Genomic DNA, 24,722 nt, shown 5'->3' on the forward strand with positions numbered 1-24,722 from the left:
AAACTAAAGATTAATAAAATAACTAGTAATCTAAAATTAAATCCAAAATGAATAAAGTAACAACAAACTACAATATAAAAGACATATACCGTATTAATAAAAGTTTAACCCACCACATCATTCCAGACTTACCATCCCAGCAAGTGTTCATTGGCATCTCTATCTTTTCTTAATAATTTACAATTATTGTGAAAAAAATTGTAAATACTTCCTTTGATTTTGATAGAAATTATTTACTATTTATATAGAGGTCTAAAATTGAATGATTTAATATTTTAATTATTAAAAGATGTCATTTTATATAGAGATTCAATAGGAGAGGTAAGGAGTATAAATGTATAAATGACAATAGGTAAAACACGACAAATATAGATATTCATGTTATTAAAAGATGTCATTTTAAAAGACAATAGGTAAGGAGTATAAATGTATCCAATAAATTAAATATATACCAAAAGTAGTAATTTAACGCTCTTTTCTTAAATAAGACTTTTGAAAAATAAACACGACAACAAAAAATTCCTAAATATAGATAGATAAAATAGCAAATAAAATGTATTTAACACAAAAACGCAAGAAGAAAAATAAAATAGCGGGGAGTTTATTAGTCTGTATAAATTTACAATACTATATTTAAAATTATGGGTACATTATAACAAGTTTTTTTGAAATTTTGCATAATTACAAATACTTTATTATTATTTGAAAAATTATCAATATCTCCTTAATTTAAACGGCCGGTTAATAATTAGTCCAATCTGTTAGTTGTCGTTAGATATTCATCAAAATTTATGGTGAACTGATAAAAATATCATTATTGACTATGAATTAAAATTTTATTTTTTTAAAAAAAATTATAGATTAAGTGGATAATATGTTTATTATATTCAAAATTTTCCATCCACATTGTTAGATTATTTTATAATTTTATATATTAGAAAATGCAAAAAATGACAAAATTAATAATTTTAAACTTTTATTAAATATATAATTTTATCAAATATTAAAAATATTTATAATTTTTTAAATAATAAAATTTACCCTAAAAACATCTGTCGTTGTATTATTTTTTATGTTTCTCCCTGGGCAGTAAATATCGTGGGGATTCAACAAGAATTAACAACATCCGGTGTCCAGGAACACGATTTGAGAAGGCTTACAAATCCTCCAAAACCACGAGTTCTGCATCACTTGGTCTATTTCTCAACCGAGTCTACTCAAGCTGCGGATACAGGTAAACCCGTCGCCGACGTTGCGTTTGTATGAACAGACTATTCTGCGATGATTTGGCTGATGAAGTTTTCTATATTTCCTTGCGTCTCAATTTTGGGTCTGCATTCACGTGCTGCAGAAGGTTCTGATGTTTTAACTTTTTAGGTTAAGAATTATGTCCGTAGCGACGATTTAGGCCGTGATTAAAAGGGGGGATATTAACTGTAATATTCATCGCAATCTCATTTCCTGATTTGGTTTTATGAAACAGGTTCAATCTGTAAGAGTTTAGGTCTTAATGTGTTTCTGGTGTACATGACCTTAGATTCAGTTGCTTTTTGAGGGTCATAGATGCTGTCAGTTTTGGTGAGAAGAGGCGAGTTATCTGGTATCCAGCTTCACGCCTTGTTTTACTGATTTATACTCACATAATTGGGAATAGATGTTTAACTGAGTTACCTGCTTTCTTCTGGTAATTCTTTTTTCCCTGTAAGATGGATCTATTGCTTAAAACTGCATAGTTCACTAGAAAGCTGGTTGAGAACGATTTATGTCGCCTTTTTTATGAAAGAGAGAGACTACCATATGTTTGTGGTTTTATTGACTGACATGGTATTAACATCACTTCGGGACTTTGATTGCACTTTCTTGTGTCATACTCATGTATGCTTGGTGTCTCTCAGCTCATTTTTGCAGCCCTTTTATTATTAACATGAAATTTGCAGTGCATCCGTTAGCTAATAGGAGTTATACCATGCCTAGGCATATTGGCTTTATCTCATTGTTAGTAATTACTGTCTGGATTAGGTATTAATTTTCTCCAATTATGGAGACTATAGGCTGTAATACATGTTTAAGAAGGCTTTACGTGCATGGAAAGGTTTTGCTGCCCCTTTTAGTTTCTGATCCGGCGTGAAAGCGATCTTTCCACAAAAGAAGATGCATGTTTAGTGTGCTTTTATCTGTTTTAGTCATGAAAAATCATCTGTATTTGCCAAATGAACCCATATGATGCATTATTTGCTGTCAGTTGCCTCTTTCTATACTTTGTCTATGTTTTGGCCACTGGAGCTACATTTTCTCCACTTACAAATAGTTGTCCCTCAAAATATAGAACCCTCATTCCTAAAATACATATCAAGCTCAACCCTTTACAGATCCCCTTGAAGTTTGATAACTTTTTGCTGCATTCTGTTCTACAACTTTTTGCTGCAGTATGCATGCTATGAATAATCTGTTTCTTACATTTAACGAATCCTGTAACTCACTCCTAAAACAGTCTCGTTTCATGTGAATAATGATGGAAGCAGATGTATAATGAATTGCTTGGGCATGCATCTGTTACTATTTCCAACTAACAGTAGGCTTTTGGCACAGAATTGTTTGCTGACATAGCTGAAGAAGGCAAGCTGGTCTTTGGACCTGTCTTATAATGGCTTCTGCGAAGGAGGCCGGACAAGACGAACTAGCTGCATCTCTCAATGATCTTTTTACTAGTGTCTCTACCATGATCAAAGGCGAGCTACAGGTACGAGCACTGTCTAAGACAGTACCTTGGTTTCAGGTCATGAATAAATTCTGCAAGTAGTTCTAAAAAAACTTCTGGAAACTTGTTTCTGCATTCTCTTGGTATTGAATGGTGAGAATGTGAAAATTGAACTAAAAACTCTTCCTTGACTCATGTAGTTTTGGAGGAATCAGTCCCTTGGTTGGTTTAAAGTGACTTATTGATATGCTGCCGAGAGAAAATAAATGTTAGATAAATAGACTACTGGAGTACTGTGTGATGGTTTTGATTGTTCTTGTATGCTGAGAAAATAATTTGATTTCAGAAGTATGGTTTGAAGTTCAAAGTATTGTATTTGCAATCAACCTATTCTATTCCATCTAGTGAAAGGTGTGTGGAATAATCCTTAAAGTGTTTTAAGTTGCTGCCATTATCTGTATGCAATGTTCTTTTGTAAATTGCACAGGCGTAATTTGTTTTCTTTTTTTATCCAACATGTTCCCTTAAAAAGTGTATGTCTGATTGACGTTAAAATTTTCTGATGTCCCAGGGAACAAATAATATACTCGAGCTTTTGGAGAACATGAATCTAAGGGTAGCAGAAGAATACAAAGGATTTGGTGATGTGGCTTCAGGATTAAGAGTTTTCGTGGAGCAACTGAAGTTGAAAAGCAGTACCTTTGATGACTATGTTCAACAGCTTGATGCCATAGAGCAGCAAGTTACAGAGTTCGAAGCTGTAGTTTCTATGCTTGATAAATATGTTTCTCTGTTAGAATCAAAAGTGCAATCTGTTTACCAGATTCCACCTGCATAATCTCAGCTATGGTCATTTGCTCGTGTGAATAGGTTTCATTTGCTCTATATAGACATTACTTTTTTGCACAATTTGCTCTCTAAAGATCTCCTGTACAATATAGTATCAGAGGAGGCGCTCTTGATTCCACAGATGAAAGGGAAGAAGCAGGAAAAATATCGGCTTGATGCATGTACTGCAGGTGGGGAACATTGACAGAACTAACATGCGAATTGTTAATTGAAAGGATTAAAAGAAGTTAGTAGTTTCATGAGCATTTGTATGTTTTAGGGGCTAAACCATTAGGTGCAATATTGAGATAAATGTTATATGTACATACATGCAGACGAAGAGAAATGAAGTTTGACTTCAAGCCTGTGATCAGAAACTCTTTTGCTGCACTCATGAGGTTGTAAGCTTTGAACAGTGATGTGAGGTTTTACGCAGTAGCAGGCATGCGATTATGTTGTTGCTGTATTAATAAGATTCTTTTAGTTGAATTTTCATTTGATAAAGAAGACATTTTGGTTATTCGATGTAATTAAAATATGCAGAATCTTTGTATGCAAATAATAAGCCTAGGAATACTACATATAAAACTTTCCATTTCTTCTGGTAAAAAAAAAACCTTTCCCTATCTTATAAAAATCTAAACATTACAAATACTCCAAAGACAGATACATCCCACAGGCTTCAGATAACCTAGTAACTAACAAGATTTGGATGCGAATGATATGTCCATATGTTGAGAGGGATATAATGAGGAGATCAGCAACTAGTCTCTTTCAGTACAATGGGGGTGGGGGGCGGGGATCGGTGGAAAGTGATATGCCAACTCAACCTGGTGAAACAGCAACAAGTTCGTTACAAATTTTAAGTTCAATTCAGACTAAAGTCTGCCTAATCAAAGTGGGCTGAAAACCCAAGTAGCAGTTGGGCCATACGCACATGAGACCCGAAAGCCAAGATACAACCCCACAAGGTTTTAGGAGGGTTTAAAGTCGGCAACTACGAATAAGAATCTGTCTTTCTGAATTTCTGATACTTTTTGTAACACAACTGGTGCTGCTGCTGCAACTAATGTACTCTTCCTCCAAGAACTGATCAGCACTATTCTAATGAACCGCGTCTTCGGCTTCTCAAATCAATCGTTCCATACAGTTACTTCGATTCCACTGTCGATATTGATATTTTTTGGGACTTGCAAGATTTTCTTGGCGAAATTTGATGTCCAGCAGCAAAACCCCCATTTCTTTCGGCTTCAAGATTGATAATTCAAGAACCCCATTTCACAAGCCAGTTTTAATCCTCAACCCATACAGGGATTGCAGAGTTATGTGGAGAAACATCGTCAAGCAAGTCAGTTCAAGAACCCCACTAAAGCTCTGTCGTAATTCCGAGTCACTCTCTCGCACTTGCAGCTTCCTCGGGTCAGCCCAGGAGTCAGCTTTTCCTGATAAATTCAAGTTCAGACCCCTGTTTGAGCTCAATTCTCGCCCCACCTTCTGTTTTCCTGAACTGGGCTTTCAGAAACTTGGTGATTTCTCCAGCCGGGATGAATTTTCTCCGTTTCCTGCTAGAAACCAAATAAATTGGAATGGTTTGTGCTTTAAAAGCTATGCCAGTGTAGCTGAGGCAGTGGCGGTGTCGCAAACTGATTTGGTTGAGGAAAATAGTGTTAATGTGTCTGTTGCTGATGAGGTTCAAGAACTGTTGAATGAGGTGAGGAAAGAGGAGAGGAGACAGTACTGGACTCGCTGGAGACAACGAAGAAGTGTTAGAGGAATGGGAAATGAGAGGTACAAAGCACTTAGGAGGAGGCAAGTGAAGATTGAGACGGAGGCATGGGGACAAGCCGCAAAAGAGTACAGGGAGCTTTTGAATGACATGTGTGAGCAGAAATTGGCTCCCAATTTGCCTTATATGAAGTCTTTATTTCTGGGATGGTTTGAGCCTTTGCGGAATAAGATTGCTGAAGAGCAAGAGTTTATTAGGAAAGGGAAGAGTAAGGCGGCCTATGCCAAGTATTTTGATCTCTTGCCGGCTGATATGATGGCTGTTATTACTATGCATAAGCTGATGGGGCTATTGATGACCGGAGGGGAGCATGGATGCGCAAGAGTAGTTCAAGCTGCTTGCATTATAGGTGATGCAATTGAACAGGAGGTTGGTCTGCTTAGATGCTAGCTCATCTATGCGTTATAATCTGAAAATATAGGAAACTATATACTTTAAGCATTACAAGTTAGTTTGAATTACTGAATTAGCGTTGAAGTGAAAGATAAAGGAATTTAAGTATCGTGTTGTGCAACGAAATAACGAGTCTATGGATATTTCCTTTGTATCTTTTGGAAAGGACCACCTTATGTGTTATACAAAGCAAGTTAGTTCTGCAGATCCCTTTAAGGTGACTTCTGGAATCCTGTCACTTGAATTACTTGGTTAATGATAACAAAAGGTGCCTGATGTACTCAGCCTCTTCTAAGAAAATTTACTACGTTACAGTTCATGTATTTGAACTTGCAAGTACTTGGTAAAGTGACCACAAAAGAGTAAAGTTGACATAGGTCATAGCAGAGCAAGACTTGAATACCCCCATCATAAATGAAAATGTGCTCCTTGAAGAAAAAGATGCAGCCTTTCACTTCTTTTTTGTTTTATTTTCAAATACTAGCAATATAAAATATTTCAGTTAAACTAGTTTATCATTTTATTGCCATTGAAATTGCTCTATGAATTTACCATGTTGTTGGTTCATATGTGATTCATGCAATTAAGTAATGCCTCTAGGTTCTTTTTCTAGTGGATTATTGTAGTTTGTTTTCTAGGTCTTTTTTGTATGCATTTGATTGTTGACCTCAGTTATTGATAGAGTTTTTGGTATTTGACTGTGAAACCTACAAAAGTTGTGTGTAACTGCTCTTATGGTTTGTCTAAAGATTGATTGGTCTACTATGTTTACTAAATTTCAATATTACTTCTCGTGGTATTGGGAACAAACACGATGGTCAGTCCAGATTTTGCAGTATGACTTGTGACTGTGATATTTTGAAAGAACTATTGTGATAGACAAATTCATGATCTATTTTCTTGTACTGGGTTGAATATATAGGTTGATTTCATATAGCTAATTCTGTTCCTGGTAAGAAGAAGTTGTGAGCATTCCTCTCTAATTTCCATCTAATTTAGCCTTTGCTTTGTTGTACTAAAGGAGTAATGTATACTAGGACTGACTTTTAACAATTTCATGATGGATAAGGTGAGAATACAATATTTCTTGGAGAAAACAAAGAAGAAAAAAGTTCAGAAAAATACAGAAAAGGAAGGAGAAGAATTTGATGGAAATAACCAAGAGCAAGAAAAATTGCATCAAAGAGTTACGATGTTGATTAAAAAACAAAAGCTGCAAGCAGTGAGGCAATTAGTGAACAGACAGATCGAGTACCAGCCATGGGGCCAAGATGCTAAAGCAAAGGTCTGAACTATCCTTGTTAATAATGCAACAAGGTTACGGCTCCAGAAAACTAAGTCCCTATAATTTTTTTGTTATTTTTAGGTTGGAAGCCATCTCATTGAATTGATTCTGCAAACAGCCTATATACAACCCCCTGCTAATCAGTCAACAGAAGGTCCACCGGATATTCGACCTGCATTTGTTCACACCATGAGAACTGTTACAAAGGAAACAAAGTGAGGATATTCTCACTTCATCTCAACTTCCTATTATGCCTTTTTCAGGTTTGTGATGGTCTTTACAAGCTTCTCTTCGACAGGACCTCTAGCAAAAGATATGGTGTTATCCAGTGTGATCCTCTTGTTCGCAAAGGCCTCGAGAGAACTGTAAGTTAATTTATTTCCCGCACTCTCGCACCGCTTTCTTTCTAAGTTCAAATTAGGTGAGGTCGATCTATAAAGGGATTGCTTCAGATCACTTGATAACTTTTAGATCTTAGGGCCATGACGATGCAGATAGACTCGCATGTTACAGCCTCAAGTTGCAAATTTTTCTGTTAATTTGATCTTCTGTTTCTCTATCACCACCTGTAGATTTTCTAAGAGTTGTCTTTTCTACAGGCCAGACACATGGTCATCCCATATATGCCGATGTTAGTTCCTCCAGTCAAGTGGACAGGGTATAGTAGCTAGGTTTTGTGACTCATTGGTGCCTTATTCCAATTTTTATATTGTTTGGTATCTTGGGCCAAACGCTTAAGTCAACTTAGCTTTTTTGATCATGGATTTTCTTTTAATAGGTATGACAAAGGTGCATATTTATATTTGCCTTCGTATGTAATGCGCACACATGGAGCACGACAACAACGTGAATCAGTTAAGAGGGCCCCTACAGAACAATTGAAACCAGTTTTTGAGGTATGGAATGTGTTGCTTCATGGTCACGTTAAGAAAGGTCAAGCGCTTACAGATTTAAATTGCACCTCTTCTTTCCAGGCGCTAGATACTCTTGGAAGCACCAGATGGAGAGTGAATAAGAGAGTACTTAGTATCATTGACAGAATCTGGGCTAGTGGAGGTTGCCTAGGTGACTTAGTTGACCGCAGTGATGTATGTTAATTTAGATCTTATTCTTCAATATCTGGTTAAGTTTTTTGCGTCATTTTGTTGAGCAAACTGGTGAGGTTATTTTGGTCATTATAACAACAGATGTCTCCGATTCTTCTATTTCTCACAGATCCCTCTGCCAGAGCGACCAGATACAGAAGATGAAGCGTTACTTAAGAAGTGGAAGTGGAAAGTTAAATCTATCAAGAAAGAGAACAGTGAGAGGCATTCAATACGGTGTGATACAGAGCTGAAACTGGCTGTAAGTCCATTTTTGTTGTTCCAATCTTATGTCTTCATTATGTTAGTTAGAGAGCATTGAAGGATGCCTCCTTGATATGGGTTAGGTTGCAAGGAAAATGAAAGAGGAAGAAGGTTTTTTTTACCCCCACAACCTTGATTTCCGAGGCCGTGCATACCCTATGCACCCGCACCTGAACCATTTGGGCTCCGACATTTGTAGGGGAATCCTAGAGTTTTCAGAGGGACGACCTCTTGGCAAATCAGGCCTGCGCTGGCTTAAGATACACTTGGCAAATTTATTTGCCAATGGTGTGGACAAATTATCACACGAGGGTCGGCTAGCTTTTACCGAGAATCACTTGGATGATATAATTGATTCTGCAGATAGACCACTTGAAGGAAAGCGATGGTGGTTGAATGCAGAAGATCCCTTTCAGTGTTTGGCAGCATGCATTAATCTTGCTGAAGCCCTGAGAAGTCCGTCACCGGAGACAACAATTTCACACATTCCAGTGCACCAGGTATTCTTTTCATGTAGCAAACAGTTTTTCTACTTCTTCACTAGGTCATATGCCCTACTTTTTAATTGAATTAACAAATCATTGTTATGGTGAAGAACTGTACTTATTTATGTTGTTTTATTATTCAACCCCGACATCTGTTGATATCGTGGTTATGTTTCCGGTGTTTATGAACTATTTACATATATCCTAGTTGATGCTGATCTCAATGAGACAAATATGGAATTAGGTATGATATTTTAGTGTATTTTCTTCATGACTGTAGGCAGTTTAAAGGACCTAAAATTCATTTACTCTTGATCATTTTGCTCTCAGGTTTAGTGATTTCAAATGTGATTGCATTATATTATTGAAGAACTTTTGTTGAAATAGTCGAATTGATGCCTCTTTTCCTTTTAATTAATTTGTGAATGCTCTTGTGGCAATTCTGTTTCAGTGGTATTTATGCTCAAACTATCTATGCGTCTCTGTTAATTTCTACCTTGTTGCTTGTGCCTTTTTTGCTAGGATGGTTCCTGCAATGGTTTGCAGCATTATGCTGCCCTTGGTAGAGACAAGGTGATTTTTCTTTCTTTGTCTTTTTTAAGATTTTACTAGGCCCATCAACAGAAGTATTATGCTATAATACCATTTTAAAGTATCAACATCTGAAGTTTAGTTTTGTGGTTCATATTGGAAAGTGAGATTTAGTTTTGTGGTTCATTCCAACCAGATGCCTGGTATAACTTAGGAATAGCAATACCCATTCCCATAAGCATGGGATTGAGCATCCCCCCTGGTTTTAGCAATTCCTAAGATTGGGATACATTATTTTTTTATATTGCTAAAATAACTTTTTATTAAATTATAGTTACAAGATTTATAGTCACAAACAATACATTAAATAAAATTAATATCAATATAAAATATATAAATATAAAAAAAATTAAATTTTTAAATATTTTATTGTGTATAAAATAAAGTTACTAACATCTTTATATGCATTTTACCAAATATTACTATAAGTATGAAATATTATATAACAACATATATACCATATATTGTTGTACTCTATATGTTCGATAGGATGCGAAATCATGTAAATAATAAGTATTTATTAAAAAAATTAAATATATGAAAACATCTATATATTATAAATTTATAATTAATTTTTATTTGGAAAGTTTTGATTCAATTCATTTTTTCATTCTATTGGTATACCAAACCTAGGAATAATATACTAAAATCATTGTATTCCTATCTTTATTCCATTTCTAAGTTTATTTTGTTCCTCCGAAGTTCATTCGTACATTTATTGGTAAATGCCTAGTTTGAGAAAGTGACTAAATTCATTGTAAATAAAATGATGACTCCGTTAGCAAATTTATGTTTGAGTGTTTAATGTGTCTTGAAGTCTCTTGCTGATCTTGTTACATGCTACCAATTTTTATTTTTCGTTTTTGTCTTGTACTTCTATACACAAAGTTGTGTGATTGTTTCTCACTGAAATCACTGGTTTAGCTAGGAGCAGCTGCTGTTAATCTTGTTGCTGGAGAAAAGCCTGCTGATGTTTACTCAGGCATAGCTGCCAGGTACCTACTTTTCTTTTCATACTTGATCCTTCTTTTCCTTCTGAGGCTGTAGCAGGTGAATATCTTTAGCAGTGTCTAAAAAGAATAACGGAATAAAAGAAATGAAAAATCAAAACCAAATAAAGAAAGTAAAGACTGTTTGATGTTATTTTCCGTGATCAGTTTTGAAGCAAAACAGCTGCAATGTATCCAGATAAGCCTTATATCTAAAACACACTACAAAATAATATTACTTTCAATATCTAAACCAATGTATTATTAGAGCTCTACAATGGATCCCTTGTTGCTTTGTTCAATTTGGATATGGAGATTTTTGAACTTTATGCACAATGTTTTAAGCTTATAACCCTTTTGCTCTTTGAAGGAGCAGAAGTCCATAATTTATTCCTTGAGTGAAGTCTGAACAACGAACTAAATATTTGAACAAACTAGTTCCTTGATTATCTTTCATGCAGGGTTCTTAAGATCATGAAGGATGATGCCCAAAAGGATCCTGCAGTATTTCCTGATGCTTTGCGTGCAAGACTATTGATCAATCAGGTTTAATGCTGTTGCTTGAGGCTTCAGTTTTGTTCTCCTGTTATATTGAACTTGGTGCTGCTATTGGGATATCTCTGTCCTTGATCATAGCTATAATTGATCAGGCAATGGTTTAGTTATTCACATAAATAATTATCTAGCAATTATGAATATTAATTGGGATTTTATTTTGGTTCATCTGATATTTATTTCTCCAATTCTCTTTTGCTTCCTTCCCATGGCTACCTTTATCTCCTATTTCTGATAACGTTGGCTGTACACTCAATGCTTGTCAGGTGGACCGGAAGTTGGTTAAGCAGACGGTAATGACATCAGTGTATGGTGTAACTTATATTGGTGCTCGAGATCAAATAAAGAGGAGATTGAAGGAACGTGGTGCCATTGCCGATGATGCAGAGCTCTTTGGTGCAGCTTGTTACGCAGCAAAAGTATGACATAACTTGGAACTGCTACTTTTGAAGTGAGGTTAATTGACGGTGTTTATGTGCACGAGTTTCTTGTTATACAGAGTTGTTTATCAGTTATATTCATGAGCGAAGCTATTCCCCCATCTTTTTCAGCATATGCATATTCAGTCTTGGAACTTTTTATCATTATATATGTTCACATTATCCACTGTTTGTTCGTAGATCATCATTGGACTTATTATGTTCCCAACATGATTGTTCACTTGCAATTTGATGAACATATGCTCAATTGAAGTTAGTGGAAAGTAAAAAAAACCTTGTATTGGTCCATTTCTTAGTATCTATTCTTGCATCACAAGTTACTTCAGATTATACCCCACATAATTTTAGAAAATGCTTATTCAGTGATGGAACTAATTGTCATACTTATGGGTGCTGGATAGATTACCTTAACTGCACTAGGGCAAATGTTTGAAGCTGCTCGGAGCATCATGACCTGGCTTGGAGAATGTGCAAAGGTTAGTTTACATGAGCGTTTTGTATGTTTTAGGCCCCAGTACCATTTGAAGTATTTTGGGTAAGTATATGTCGTAACTCTAGGACTTAATTATGATGCCTTGTTGATTGCTTGGATCTAGAATGGCCATGTAGTACTTTAATGGACATGAGTACGACTAAGATCATGACTCTCTTATGTTTGAGATTCAAAGTCATGCTGGCACAATATCAAAATTATACCTGTGAGCTATAGACCATGTTATAACGTGTAACACTTGCTAATTAGAGGTAATAACACTTGCTATCTAGAGGTCTATACCCAATGTTATAATGTGTATGCCAGATATCATCTAGAATCATTTTACCAGTCAACATAATGCTGGCAAATCTTGGCGCAATTGCTATGGTGATATACTAGCAAAGGGATCAGTAAAGAAAGTATTTTTCTTGATTTTTTTTGAAGAAAATACAAAAGAAATGCTTAGACAAATATATTCAAAGAGGCATTTATTGATTTTTATGCTTTTATGTCATTTCTCTATAGAAAAATGTCATGAAATCTAGTTTTTTATACTTCATGCTATTTTCATTTTCCTCGTCTGCAACCTAGACTGAATTGGATAGCCAGAGGAATTTGACTTCTAGTTCTTAATTCTAGTGCATAGCTACTGCTGGTCTTGATGCTTCATGACACTATTTTATTCTATATATCTGAACATTGCATGCTTCATCAAGTCTCTTTAACATTTATACTGAAAGTTACCTTTATCATTTAGCACGCATTCCAGCTCCATTATTTTTTAGGACATTTTGCTGGATTGCAGACTACTTGAAGGGAGAATTATTTTAATAATGCCAAAAAATAAATTACAAGAAAGGCGTTGGTTTGAATTTGTTGAAAATATAGGCAGCACTGCAATTCGAATTCGCGTTGCTGCCATTTTCTATAAAAAAAATTAAAAAAAAATAACAGCACCGCGATCGAAGATAATTAAAAAAAATTGGACTAGAACCGATCTTTTGATCGCTGTTCTATTCCAAAACTTTAAAAAAAAAATCTTGGCAGGCCTCTTTGCTGCAGCACTGCTGCTACTGGCAAAGCAGCACCCCAGGGTGGATGCTCTCCCTTATTTAAGGGTGAGTGTGTTCAACAAAGTGAAAAAACGAAGTGTGTTCAGCAAAGATTTTTTCACTTTGAAGTGTGTTGAAAGTGAAAAATATTCTAGCATTGATTATTCTTTTTTTTTTTGGAATGAAATTATAGCAAATTTTGGTCCAATTGATACAAGTGTGTTGTACAAGCATGCAAATCTTCGATCTGAAGATTTGCCTGGAGCTCCGGATACAACTTTATATGTACTATTGCCAGTGGCAATGGTGTCGCAGCAAAGCAGCCTGCATATGCAGGCTGCTTTGACCATGAATTTTTTTTTTAACTTTTGGAATAGAATCACGGTTCTAGTCCATTTTTTTTATCGCGGTGCCGTTAAATATTTTATTTTTTTAAGAGAAAATGGCAGCATTGCGAATTCGAATCGCGGTGCTGCCTATTTTTTCAACAAACTCAAAACAACGCCATTCTTGTAATTTTTTCTTTTGGCATTATTAAAATAATTTTCCCATGCGTTTTCCGATTTCTGTGTTAATCAAGTGAGATCTGATCATCTTGCACTAATTGAATATATCACATTCATTAACTCCAAAACTGCAACAGATTATTGCATCAGAAAACGAGCCTGTTTGTTGGACAACTCCACTTGGACTCCCCGTGGTTCAGCCTTATCGTAAAGTAGGAAGGCATCTTGTAAGTGTTATGGGACGTGAGCAAATATAGCTCACTTCTTTCTTTTCCCCGTTTGAAGAGTCAAAACACCTGTATTATATTTTGAGCATCTTTTGATCTTTGTTGCAGATTAAGACTTCTCTCCAGGTTTTAACTCTGCAGCGTGAGTCAGAAAAGGTAGTTTCCTGTCTATTTAATCAATAAGTCTGTTGTCTGTTGAAAATTGTTCATCTGGGGCGCATAGTAGGGAAGTCCTTTTCTTACAACGCAATCAATCAGATGAAAAGATATTGCTTTAAAACTTTCATGTAGAGTTTTAAAAAACCCTGCTTCAGTTAAATGTAAGAACTGCTTGGTTTTATGACTTGACTTGTTCTAGTTTTCTGGTTGTTTTGGCTTCTTCAAGCCAGTTTGTTAAGGAATAATGACTTGCATTCTGATCCCAGAAGTTAATTTCCTGATCATGGTGCAGGTAATGGTTAAGAGGCAGAGAACAGCTTTCCCACCCAACTTTGTCCATTCCCTAGATGGTTCACATATGATGATGACTGCCATTGCCTGCAAGAAGGCGGGCTTGAATTTTGCAGGTCCCTCTGTGGTTTGGCATTTCCACAACCTCTCAACCTAAATTCTTGACTGTCAAATTTACCTGGTTTTCTATCTGGTTGCAGGGGTTCATGATTCATATTGGACCCATGCATGTGATGTTGACGAAATGAACCGGATTTTAAGAGAGAAATTTGTTGAACTATATGAAGCGCCAATTCTAGAGAATGTAAGTATCTGAAACACCCTCAATTTTCAGTTTATTTGGTTTCATCAGCAAAGCATTTTTTTGTAAATTACATGTTATAATAATAACGAGTTACATGCATACTCTTTCCAAGAATTCATTAGGTGGTATTCTGCTTCCTACGATGGTAATTCAATTTATGATGGAATAACTACATAGAATTGGCCTGAGATTTTCATATACCAAGAAAATAATAAGAAAGAAAATTCTCGATTGGGAAGAAACAACAGTGCACTTCCCGTAGTCATTTTCTACATTATACTCTCCTCTAGCCATCTTGTTTTCAGAGAAAATCTGACTGCCAAAAGATCAACCTGCAGAAGGTACAACATAATTGTTCAAAATTGATATCTTTTGTAATATATCTACACTTTAGGGACGGTGGTGTAGTTTTGGATTAATCTTTTCAATTATACGTTCTCCATCAAAGTCTAACAGTTTCATGCTTGAACAGTTATTGGAGGGCTTCCAACAGTCCTTCCCTTCATTGACTTTTCCCCCGTTGCCTGATCGGGGGGATTTTGATCTTAAAGAAGTATTGCAGTCTCCATATTTCTTCAACTAAACAGGCTGAATATAGCACTCTACTTGTGTTGCCACGTTCTTTGATTGTCCCTCCATTTGCCATGGATAATGGAACCCGCTTCGCCTCAGTTTGAGATCCATATCCAGGATCATATGTACATAATTCCCCTCATCATCGCCTAAGCCCGGTGCTTCTTGTACAGTTTGCAGAGATTCTACATTCGCAATAGGTCGCAAGTGTGAGGAAAAGCTTCCCGTCATAGAATTATGAACTTTAGCATCTTAACTACACCTGATGCAGGCCTATAGAAATTATGTATATTCTCTAGATTCGAGTAATTGTTAGAGCCTTCAGGATATTGTAAGCGGCCAACTCTTTGAGGGTATTTTGGTCAAATGTTAATTATGTAACTTGTTAGGAAAAAAATCAATTTAGCCCCTTTTGATATTGCAAATGTATAAATCAGCCTCCTGTGAAAAAAAAATAGCAGTTTATTTGTGTTTTTGAAAATGCAACAATTTATCCCTTGTGTATAAGGGGTATTTGTTCATTTGTAATGTCACAGGTGGGTAATTTACATTAAACCCGTAACTATTATATCAACTGTATACTTGCAGGTGAGGTGTTCTGTGTGTATAGTATCTTGAGCGTCAGTTCAGGCACAATATCTCAAATCTTGTGTTGGGACTTTGATTCAAAGTTCTGAGTTCTTGCAGTTGAATGGATGTTTGATCTTACTTCGATTATGTTATAAGTTTCTGTCTTTGGAGCGCTCATGCAGTAATTGCTTGAAATATTTGTTGCATAATTTAAAACCGTGGAAGTTTTAAAATGTTCGCAACATAGTTGGTCATTAAAGAGGCAAGTTTGATATATGTTGCCCTCTTTTCGTCACACCTGGTTAATAACTTTAGTACCAACGTGTATGACATTTAAACGGAACTGTCTTTCCACAACTAATTTATGTTTGTTTTTTGGTCAAGAGTGCAACTAGTATCGACCATGTAGCCATTCTGTTCTTTTTGCAAGCTGCATTAATATGTCAGTGAGATCGAGTTGTAAGAAGAAAAAATTTCCCCATTAAAAAATTAATGCAAGAGCAGCATAACTACACAGTAAACTTCCCAACTCTTTCAAGATTATCAGCTTCTTTATTCCTTCTTTTTACTCCCACATTTCATCATAATTATATGTCTAGGTTCAAACCCAAGATCTCATGTAGGACAACATTAGCTTTTTTGTTAGAGAAGAAAGATTTCATTAGTTCATGAGAAATAAGAATGCTCAGACTATTCATGTCAAAGATGCATCATCTGCCTACTTGGTAAAATAATACTGCCTGCCATTGCCAAAGCTAACCTGATGAGGAAAATTTAGAAAAAGACAGATATATCCTCCAGCAGAAGGGCAAAAGTGACTTTGTGCACCTAAGAGATTTGACCGAATGTTAGTGCAGGGTTCTCTAGTGATTAGATATTTAATGGCATAATTAATGCCCATAAATACCAGACTTTTAGCGCATTATGCGTGATCATGGGGCATAAATGGAGGTCGTGGGGAAACACGTCAGCATATAAGTTGCGTTCGGTATAAGAAGAAGGAAATCTCTGGGAATAAGGTAACTTTTTTAACTCCGCATTATAGAGAATAATTTTTACATTTCTACAACTGATATTTTCCATTAGAGTCTATACTAACTTGAGCGTCGGAGTATCTTCATCGGGTTTTTACCCGACTAGATAACGTTTTCTTTCATCCTCAGAATCCTGGAGATCGGGGGCGAAGCGTAGGCGACGACCCAGAAGTGCGATCCGCGATTTCGAGCCTGATCAAGCTAACCATAAAAAAATTCAGCGAAAGATATCCTAGTATTCTAACTGACCTCCTCCCTGTCCTGTCCTCAGAGCGTAGTCTCCAAGATTGATATTGCGCAACCCAGCAGATCACATCATGTCTCCAAAGCTGCCATATTTGATTCCACCAGTCAAGGAAGAAAATGTGCGACTTTCACAAAATGAAATATAAATGGAAAAGCATCAATTTATATGAATATAACCAAAAGAAACTTTCGGACATCTATCTATGTCAAGTGCAACAGATCTTTGCTCTTTCCGAGTGATCTCAACTATTATTTGCATAACCCAAACTCTTTTGTGATCTCTCTCTCTTTTCAGCGTAGGCTGCAGCTTTATCCCTAGGATATGTGCTTGCTCTCAACTTCCCATCCTGATCCTTTTGTCTTGACTGCGGTTGGCAACCCTTGCTGCTGGCAGAAGATCCATACCGTTTCTCAATGGCTAAAATGAAGGACTTCAAATGCTTAATATATTCAGGGTAAAGCTCTAGATCACAATGATTGCCACCATCAATCCATAACGGCTCATACTTTTCTTTACTAAGCTCCCAGAGCTGCTTACCATGTGAGCAATCTACAACATCATCCTCAGTACCCTGGCACATTAAAACTAATCAATCTCCTTCCTAAAATACAAGTACATAATTCCCAAACAAAGTTGAGGAGAAATGGCTTACATGAATAACCAAGACTGGGCATCGAACTAGTGGGATCTTATCAATATTCTATATCACATGAAAAACAGTTGGTCAGCAAATCCAGGTAATAAATTAAGAACTGAAACAACACCTACGAAATCATATATGTTTACCTTATAAATATCAAACCAATATGTGCGTTTAACAGGATACATAACTCTGAGTCCAGACAGAATAGGACTGTGAAGTATCACAGCCCTTAATTTAGACATCTGAGATTGGGATGCCAACTCCAAAGTAGGCCCACTTCCAACAGATTGTCCATACAGTACTATATCCTCTTCTTTCACCCCGTAAGTTTCTCGTAGACATTCATACACAGCTTCTATGTCAGCATAAGTGTTTTCCTCACTTGCCTATGAAAAGCATAATGCAACAAACATAAGCAAGCATTTTTGTAATGTGTAAAGCCCATAGAACTAATTATCCGCCCTCCTTTAAGTCTCTTTTACCTTGCCTGTGGACCGTCCATATCCGGAATAATCATACCTGCCAAAGAAAGGAAAATGAAATTTGTGAGTCATCAGAAATCATTTGCTTCTTGAGCAAAAACATGTCTCTTCCTTTCAGGAGTTGGGAAATCCAAAACACATAAATTCTTCAAGTCAAAAACAAGATTAAGCATGAAAAAACCTTTGAAATTGACCCATCAAATCATCACCCCGCAATCTACAAATCTCTAATTCCCTTTGCCAAGCATTCATACTCACCACGTAAAAATTCATAAAAGGCATATCTCTTTCAATTTCAACACCCGAGAGCTAATCCCAAAATAATAAGGAAATGAACAGTAGTAAAGTTTATTTCAGGATTCTGAAAATACCCCATCAAATTAACTTGGAGGATGATGCTGAGTTCATAAAAAAGATCATACATCTGCCCTATATCAGCAGCATTCCCGTGAGAATACAACAGCGTCAGCGTCGCCGCCGGTTGCTTCACATACATCGCCACGATCTCCGTTCCCTTCTTTGTCTTCAATCTCAGAACTTCTACGTCCTCCTTATCCACCACCTCCGTCATCCTCAGCTTCCTTGTCCCTTTCTCCACAAACAACCTGTACGACGGCGGATCCGGCGGGAAAAATGCAAACTTCGCCGCCACCGACGACGTCATCGCCCCCATTATACCAACAAATAACCAAAATCACCCAGAGGTTTTATATACATACATATAAACAGAGACGGAGATCTTTCGATGGTGATGAAAATTCAAGAATTGCAAGAATTTTCGCGGTTTGCATGCACATATATATATATAGTAGGGTCAAGTACACTTGGCCTATCCTTTACGTAAAATTTACCTTAAATTAATAAACTCTTGTCGGACAAAATTATTATTATATTATACTTTTCAAGATATTTTAATATTTTACACATTAATTTTTTATTAATTTGTTTTTTATATAATTTTTTAATAAGTATAGAATTTAAATTAAAAATAAAATAATTAATTAATATATACATCCCAAAAACTCATATATCTTTTAAAAATAATTGACAAAGTATATATACACACTTAACCAAAAGTTTAACACCTTTTGGAAAAAGGACTAAAAAATATATATTCTCTTATTCTATCTCAATAAAGTATATTTTAAAAAAAACGAACATGTAATTACTCATTTTTATCTAAAAAATTAATAATTAACAACTTAATTTTATTATTAAATTAATAAAAAAAAATTATTTTATTAACAACTTAATTTTATATTAACGTATGGACTCTCCCTTTACAGCTCACAACTACAAATGGGCCGGACACAGCCCAAAGTTATACCTAAGCCCAGCCCAACAGAAGAACCAGTGCCAGCGAAATAGACAAAAACTTAGGTAGGCAAAGGGTGGAGGAATCAAATAAAATGGCCAATGACCGGAGGGCGCAGTTTAATGTGAACGTCACCAAACTCCCGCAAATTAGCACCCACCGCCGTCCGAAATTTCCAGTACAAGAGGCGTAATTGTCTAGGGCTCCTCGGAATTCACCTCCACACAACGGAAATAATTGCATATATAGGCCAGAATTCTGTATATATAAACTTTTATAGATATATATTTATACTGGAAGAGAATTTTGATTTGCAGAACCGGAAATGGTCAGAACTGTAAGCCATGTTGAAGACGAGGAAACTCATGATAGCTCTTCTCCTATAGGTATTTGTGTATGTTTTTGTGTGTGTTTGGATGTGTGTGTGTTTATTTTACTAAATTGTCGAAAATTTGAATTTAGCAGAGAGCAAGAGAGTTGATCAGAAGGTGAACGCTTCACGTTCGAAGCATTCAGAGACTGAGCAGCGCAGAAGAAGCAAAATCAATGAGAGGCAAGCTTAGTGTATTTTATGTCGGTTGAGTTGCGGTCTTTTTAAGTAGGGTTTTGCTGTTGATTTATGCTAGTTCTTAGTCCTTTTGTGAGTGTGGAGTCGTTTTTTTTAATTATTGTTATGTTTTGGTTCAAGTTCGTGCTTATTTGAGCTATACTTGGTACTTTGGGTGGCGAATTGGAACTTAAATTGGAAGTAATTTCAACCTGTCTGTTTGCAGCAATGTTGCCTTCTTTTTGGCTTGTAATTGGGATGTCTTCTTTTTTTTAATTCAAAATTTGAATTGTGAATGCGATAATAAACTATTTAAATTTGGAAGAAACTGTTCATAGTGTTGTAAGGTGAGGTTTCATCTGACTCCAAGCATGAGTTTTGGTATCATCATTGGTGGAGCTGACTATCGAGGTCTATATGTTGCAGATTTCAAATTCTGAGGGATTTAATACCAGAAAATGATCAAAAAAGAGATAAAGCTTCATTCTTATTGGAGGTTGGAATATGTGATTTTAGCCTCTTCTTATTGCCATCATATAGTAATGATTTATTCTTACCTCTTGCAGTTTCATGCAAAAATTCTAACCAGTTATCCTAGTGCAGGTCATACAGTATATCCAGTTTCTACAGGAGAAGTTGCAGATGTATGAGGGCTCTTGTCAAGGTTGGAGCCCGGAGCCCGCAAAGTTTTCACCATGGGTAGAATCTACATGCTTGTTCTATTTCTTTTGACGCTGAAGATGTGATAGTCCTTGGTCACTTGTCTTTTGTGCTCTCATTTTTATCACAAATTTTCTATTTGAAGAAATGAGGAATATTTGGTGACTGCTTTTCTTGCATTGGATTTGTGTATAGTGTGATGTATTATGATGCCATTTGTAGCTATGCTCCATCTTTGTGTAGGCACAGGGTTAGTAAAATTTAGCTGTTGATAGACATAAATAGATATTGTTACATAGGATGTGATTATGTGAATTTACTCTGATGCCAATTGCAAGCTCAACAATGCCAACGTCTGCTTTTTGCCCCTCTGATGGGCGAATAATGTGGTTCTAAATTACCTTTTGTATCTTGCATGTAGTAATCAGAAGCAAACTATGAAACTTTAGTTTCAAATCAGAAGGTCCAAGTTAATGTTTCATTGCTATGAACATAACTCCTCTTATTGCTGACAGAGAATCAATTCTGGGCCAGTTGAAAGCTATGGAGATCAATCTCAGCTTGACAGGGATTTATCTGGTCATGAAGACAATGTTGTTCTCAACCCAACAGTGCTAAGTAATGTACAGAATTCAGTGGAATCTGACCTGACTGGATCTACTTTATATAGATCAACAGATAATCCACCCATGACAATGAAAGCCCTTCCTCTCAACATGCCACCGCAAGCTCCTGTATTTGAAAGTATGCCTCCCCAATCCCACCCGGGATCTTTTCCTGATGCTGAGCAATTGACCCAGCAGTCGCGATCCCACTTTTGGCCAGGGAGATCATGTGGGAATGATTGTTCTGTTCCTATTTATGCAGCAAATGAGGAAGAACTAAAGAGTGAGAATGGAGAAGCAAGTATTTCAAATTCCTATTCTCAAGGGTAAGAAATGATCATCTTGATACCATGTTGCATTATGTGGCTGTTTGGTCTGTCTGTTACATGTCTTTTCCTCCAGTAAAAATCAGTTCAGCACCCTTGGCTGCAATTGTTACTGGTACTTGATACATTGAAGTTGTAGTTTATTTCATCTCTCATGGCACGATCACTACGATATGATGAGTGTATAGTTGTGGTTTTATTCCTCTTACAATACTGTACTTATATTTGCAGTTCTATACTGCTTAGCTTATGTACGTATCAGTGCAACTCTATGATCCCTTAGTCTATCTCATTGATTCTCCTTGGTCTATGTAATGGATAAAGAAAATCATTTTTGAATTTCAGCTGCCCTCTTTCTTTGCAACTAGTCATTAGCTTACCTAGTTGTAGTGGAAATTGACGGTTCATGAAATTACATTCTTGGTTTATCAGAAACTATAAGGACCTTCAAGGCCTAGCGAAAACAGCAAAGAGCACCTAGTATGCTGTAAACATCATTCTTTCTCCAACCTATCTTTGAACTTAATGAGAAATCTTTTCTGCCTCCTCTCTGCATTTATGGATCTAAATTCTTTGTTCACATGTCTAACAGGACAACTTTGTCAAACTTATGGTGCAATATCTTTGTGTTGAACAGGCTGTTGAATTCTTTAACAAATGCACTACAGTCATCAGGAGTGGATTTGTCACAAACCAGCATCTCGGTGCAACTTGATATAGGAAAACGAACAAATGGCAGAAACACTAATACAACCTTTAATTTCAAGGTTCATCCCTGAATTTGTTTGCATTAGTATTCCTTTTTCTTCTTTTTCCTGGGGAAAAAATTATCCCTGTACAATCCTGTCCATACGAATATGTGTCATACATGCAATTTTCTTAAATTCCTTACCTATGACCTTTCAGGACCCAGACGATGCCTCTGGCCTAGACTATGGAGCTCCTTTGAATGACATTGAGAATTACGAACATCCTCAGAAAAGGTTCAGAGCTGATTAGACCTAGTTCCATTGTTGATTTTTGATTTGGTAACATTCCCAATTTCTTTTGTTTTCCCTCTCTGTTTTTGGTAGAGAGGGAACGAGTTTCAGTGTCTTTCCGACATCCACTTGAAAAGTCTGCCTGCATCAAATGTAGATTGTATATGCTTCGTCAGTTGGAGCCTACAAATCTTTGAACTTCCTCAAATTTTTATTCATCTGCTGCAAGACGTTCTAGTGAATTGACAGCAGAAATTTTCTTCTTCCTTGCGTTTTTCTGGGTATCAACATCATCATATCATGCCTTTTGAAGCTCCCCATTTGTTTTGCATGGGCCTCCTTCACATAGGATGAGAACTTGTTGCATGTTAATCATTAGTTTTATAACTATCTTCATTTGTTAATTATATATATATATATATTTATTTTTTGAAATTATAAATTTTTCCTCTTTTAAGTTTTTGCATCAAAAGAGTACCTTTCTTTACTCGTACATTTCTAATACGAGTATACAAAGAATATTTACATTTGTATATTTGTAGAAATAGAACGTTGACGTTCAATCAAAATTTAAATTACTAGATGTTGAAATGGAGTCGGGGCTGTAAATGTTATACATTTAGAGAGGAGGTTTTAGTAATTTCGAACGAGCGGAATATAGTTGGTAATGTAAGTAGTTTGATTTCTTAAAATTATATTGTCATTATCCTTATTATTACATTGACCTGTCGAGACGGCCAGAACTCTTGTGCCAGTACAATAGCCCTCTGGATGCCGTTCTGGGAATCGCATGCTATCCTTCTTGGTTAGACATAAAAAGACAGGAAACATGAACATTATAAAAAGATCCCAGAAATACCAGGAACGCTGTACTGCGATGACATTCAACAACTTTACTCATGTATTTCTCCACTCATTATTATGTTTTTATTTTTTTTGGGTAGTTAAGTTAAAGAGGGTGTTGGGTAAATTTATAAGTTGTTTAAGGGTCCATTTTGATCGAGTTTAAATTTATGAATTCCAAGTTCCTACTTTGAATTTGTTTGGATTATTTTTTAACTTTGATTTTTTTTTTTTTGTTTCAATCCTTCTAATATAGAGTAAGTTGAAATATTCTAAATCAAATCTGTCAATCCAAATATAAAGTTACATTTGGATTAACGGATTTGGGTTTGAAAAAATATTTTAAATTACTTGTCGGAAAAAATATTTTGTGAAAAGTTAGGAGTTTGTAAAATATGAGGAGTGTTTGGTAAGAATTTTTTACGAAAAAATAAAAAAAGAAAGTTGATAAGATCACCAAATAAGATATTATGGGTCGGTTATATTTATTCCACAGGAAATAAGGATCGTCTGGAGTTATTTTTCAAGATTCTGGTATATGTTATATGTTGATAGCAACGGCTTCCATGCTTTATATTTTTATTTTACCTAAGCATACCAAATTTTATTCTCATAGCTAGACTGAACATTTTATAAAAAAAATGCCAACTCAATTCTTTTTATAAATAATTTAGGAAAAATTTTATTTTTGGTCCCATATATTAGGTCCTATTTAATTTTGATTCCACCCATTATAAAAATCTTAATTTCAGGAAAATATTTTTTGATTTGTATCAATTTTGATCATAACGTCAAATAATTGACGGAATATGTTAATTTCGTTAAAGAGGTGCACATGCTTCTCACATGATGCGTATTTGGGGAGAAAAATATACAGAAAAGGGGGAAAAATTAGAAATTAGGGTTCTTCCACCATTTTCTCTCTTCCAATCCAACTCCAACTTTAACTTCTGAAAAAAATGGCGTCATTCGACTTCTACAATGGAAGATCCATCAATATGTACATGCAAAAAAAAAATCATACATGGCTCCTTCGCAAAATAAACAAAATGGAAGAAGAAATGTCCAAAATGAGAAAGAATGTGAATTTCTTGCACAAAATGAAGAAAAAAAAAAAAAGTGGCTGAAATAAAGAAGAAAATGGGTAATCGTTTAATTTTGGGTCATGAAGGCTCATTCTTCTAGTGATAATCTCTTCTTCTTAGCATCTTGGGCTGAAAATGTATGATTTCCTCCCCCCAAATACGCATTCAATGATACCATGTGAGAGGCAGACCTCTTTAGCGGCAATTAACGTATTCCGTCAATTATTTGACGGTGGGATCAAGATTGAGATAAACTAAAAGATACTGTTCTGAAATTAAGAATTTGTAATAAATTGGACCAAAATTGAATATGACCTAATATATAGAATCAAAAATAAGATTTTTTCAATAATTTATATAAACACCTCTTGAAATTATTTTTAATTACACAGACTCCTT

General features: G+C 35.7%; 4 protein-coding genes across 10 annotated transcripts; 3 read left to right on the plus strand and 1 right to left on the minus strand.

The window, feature by feature from the left end:
• On the plus strand, nt 1,096-3,850 carry LOC105167509 (biogenesis of lysosome-related organelles complex 1 subunit 2). Of its 3 annotated transcripts, XM_011087273.2 has the most exons (4): nt 1,245-1,354; nt 1,484-1,600; nt 2,590-2,740; nt 3,270-3,850. In XM_011087273.2, exons 3-4 carry the CDS (start codon nt 2,645-2,647, stop codon nt 3,534-3,536), a joined length of 363 nt encoding a protein of 120 aa, XP_011085575.1. In that variant the 5' UTR covers nt 1,245-1,354; nt 1,484-1,600; nt 2,590-2,644; the 3' UTR covers nt 3,537-3,850. The 3 variants fall into 3 exon arrangements, with proteins under 3 accessions (XP_011085574.1, XP_011085576.1, XP_011085575.1); XM_011087272.2 differs by lacking the exons at nt 1,245-1,354; nt 1,484-1,600 and adding an exon at nt 1,096-1,234; XM_011087274.2 differs by lacking the exon at nt 1,484-1,600 and having other exon boundaries at nt 1,241-1,354.
• Nucleotides 4,553-15,441, plus strand: LOC105167510 (DNA-directed RNA polymerase 2, chloroplastic/mitochondrial). 4 transcript variants are annotated; one of them, XM_011087275.2, is made up of 19 exons: nt 4,553-5,681; nt 6,775-6,990; nt 7,072-7,205; nt 7,289-7,355; nt 7,590-7,648; nt 7,769-7,886; nt 7,965-8,078; nt 8,206-8,337; nt 8,423-8,839; nt 9,347-9,397; nt 10,340-10,410; nt 10,866-10,950; nt 11,226-11,378; nt 11,801-11,875; nt 13,570-13,659; nt 13,768-13,815; nt 14,111-14,225; nt 14,310-14,413; nt 14,886-15,441. In XM_011087275.2, exons 1-19 carry the CDS (start codon nt 4,743-4,745, stop codon nt 14,994-14,996), a joined length of 3,099 nt encoding a protein of 1,032 aa, XP_011085577.1. In that variant the 5' UTR covers nt 4,553-4,742; the 3' UTR covers nt 14,997-15,441. The 4 variants fall into 4 exon arrangements, 1 of the variants encoding a protein (XP_011085577.1); XR_848261.2 differs by lacking the exon at nt 14,111-14,225; XR_002287701.1 differs by lacking the exons at nt 13,768-13,815; nt 14,111-14,225; nt 14,310-14,413; nt 14,886-15,441 and having other exon boundaries at nt 11,226-11,410; nt 13,570-13,617.
• Nucleotides 16,569-18,635, minus strand: LOC105167511 (protein ABHD17C). Its single transcript, XM_011087276.2, has 5 exons — nt 18,334-18,635; nt 17,963-17,999; nt 17,624-17,866; nt 17,490-17,537; nt 16,569-17,408 (listed from the first exon to the last, which is right to left on the minus strand). The coding sequence occupies exons 1-5, from the start codon at nt 18,633-18,635 to the stop codon at nt 17,079-17,081; spliced, it is 960 nt and encodes a 319-aa protein (XP_011085578.1). The 3' UTR covers nt 16,569-17,078.
• Nucleotides 19,363-22,661, plus strand: LOC105167512 (transcription factor BIM2). 2 transcript variants are annotated; one of them, XM_011087277.2, is made up of 7 exons: nt 19,363-19,663; nt 19,740-19,830; nt 20,251-20,320; nt 20,428-20,523; nt 21,000-21,415; nt 22,053-22,182; nt 22,322-22,661. In XM_011087277.2, the coding sequence occupies exons 1-7, from the start codon at nt 19,603-19,605 to the stop codon at nt 22,412-22,414; spliced, it is 957 nt and encodes a 318-aa protein (XP_011085579.1). In that variant the 5' UTR covers nt 19,363-19,602; the 3' UTR covers nt 22,415-22,661. The 2 variants fall into 2 exon arrangements, with proteins under 2 accessions (XP_011085579.1, XP_011085580.1); XM_011087278.2 differs by having other exon boundaries at nt 19,743-19,830.

Source organism: Sesamum indicum, linkage group LG8 (genome assembly GCF_000512975.1).
Source record: "Sesamum indicum cultivar Zhongzhi No. 13 linkage group LG8, S_indicum_v1.0, whole genome shotgun sequence".
Classification (NCBI taxonomy): Eukaryota; Viridiplantae; Streptophyta; class Magnoliopsida; order Lamiales; family Pedaliaceae; genus Sesamum; species Sesamum indicum.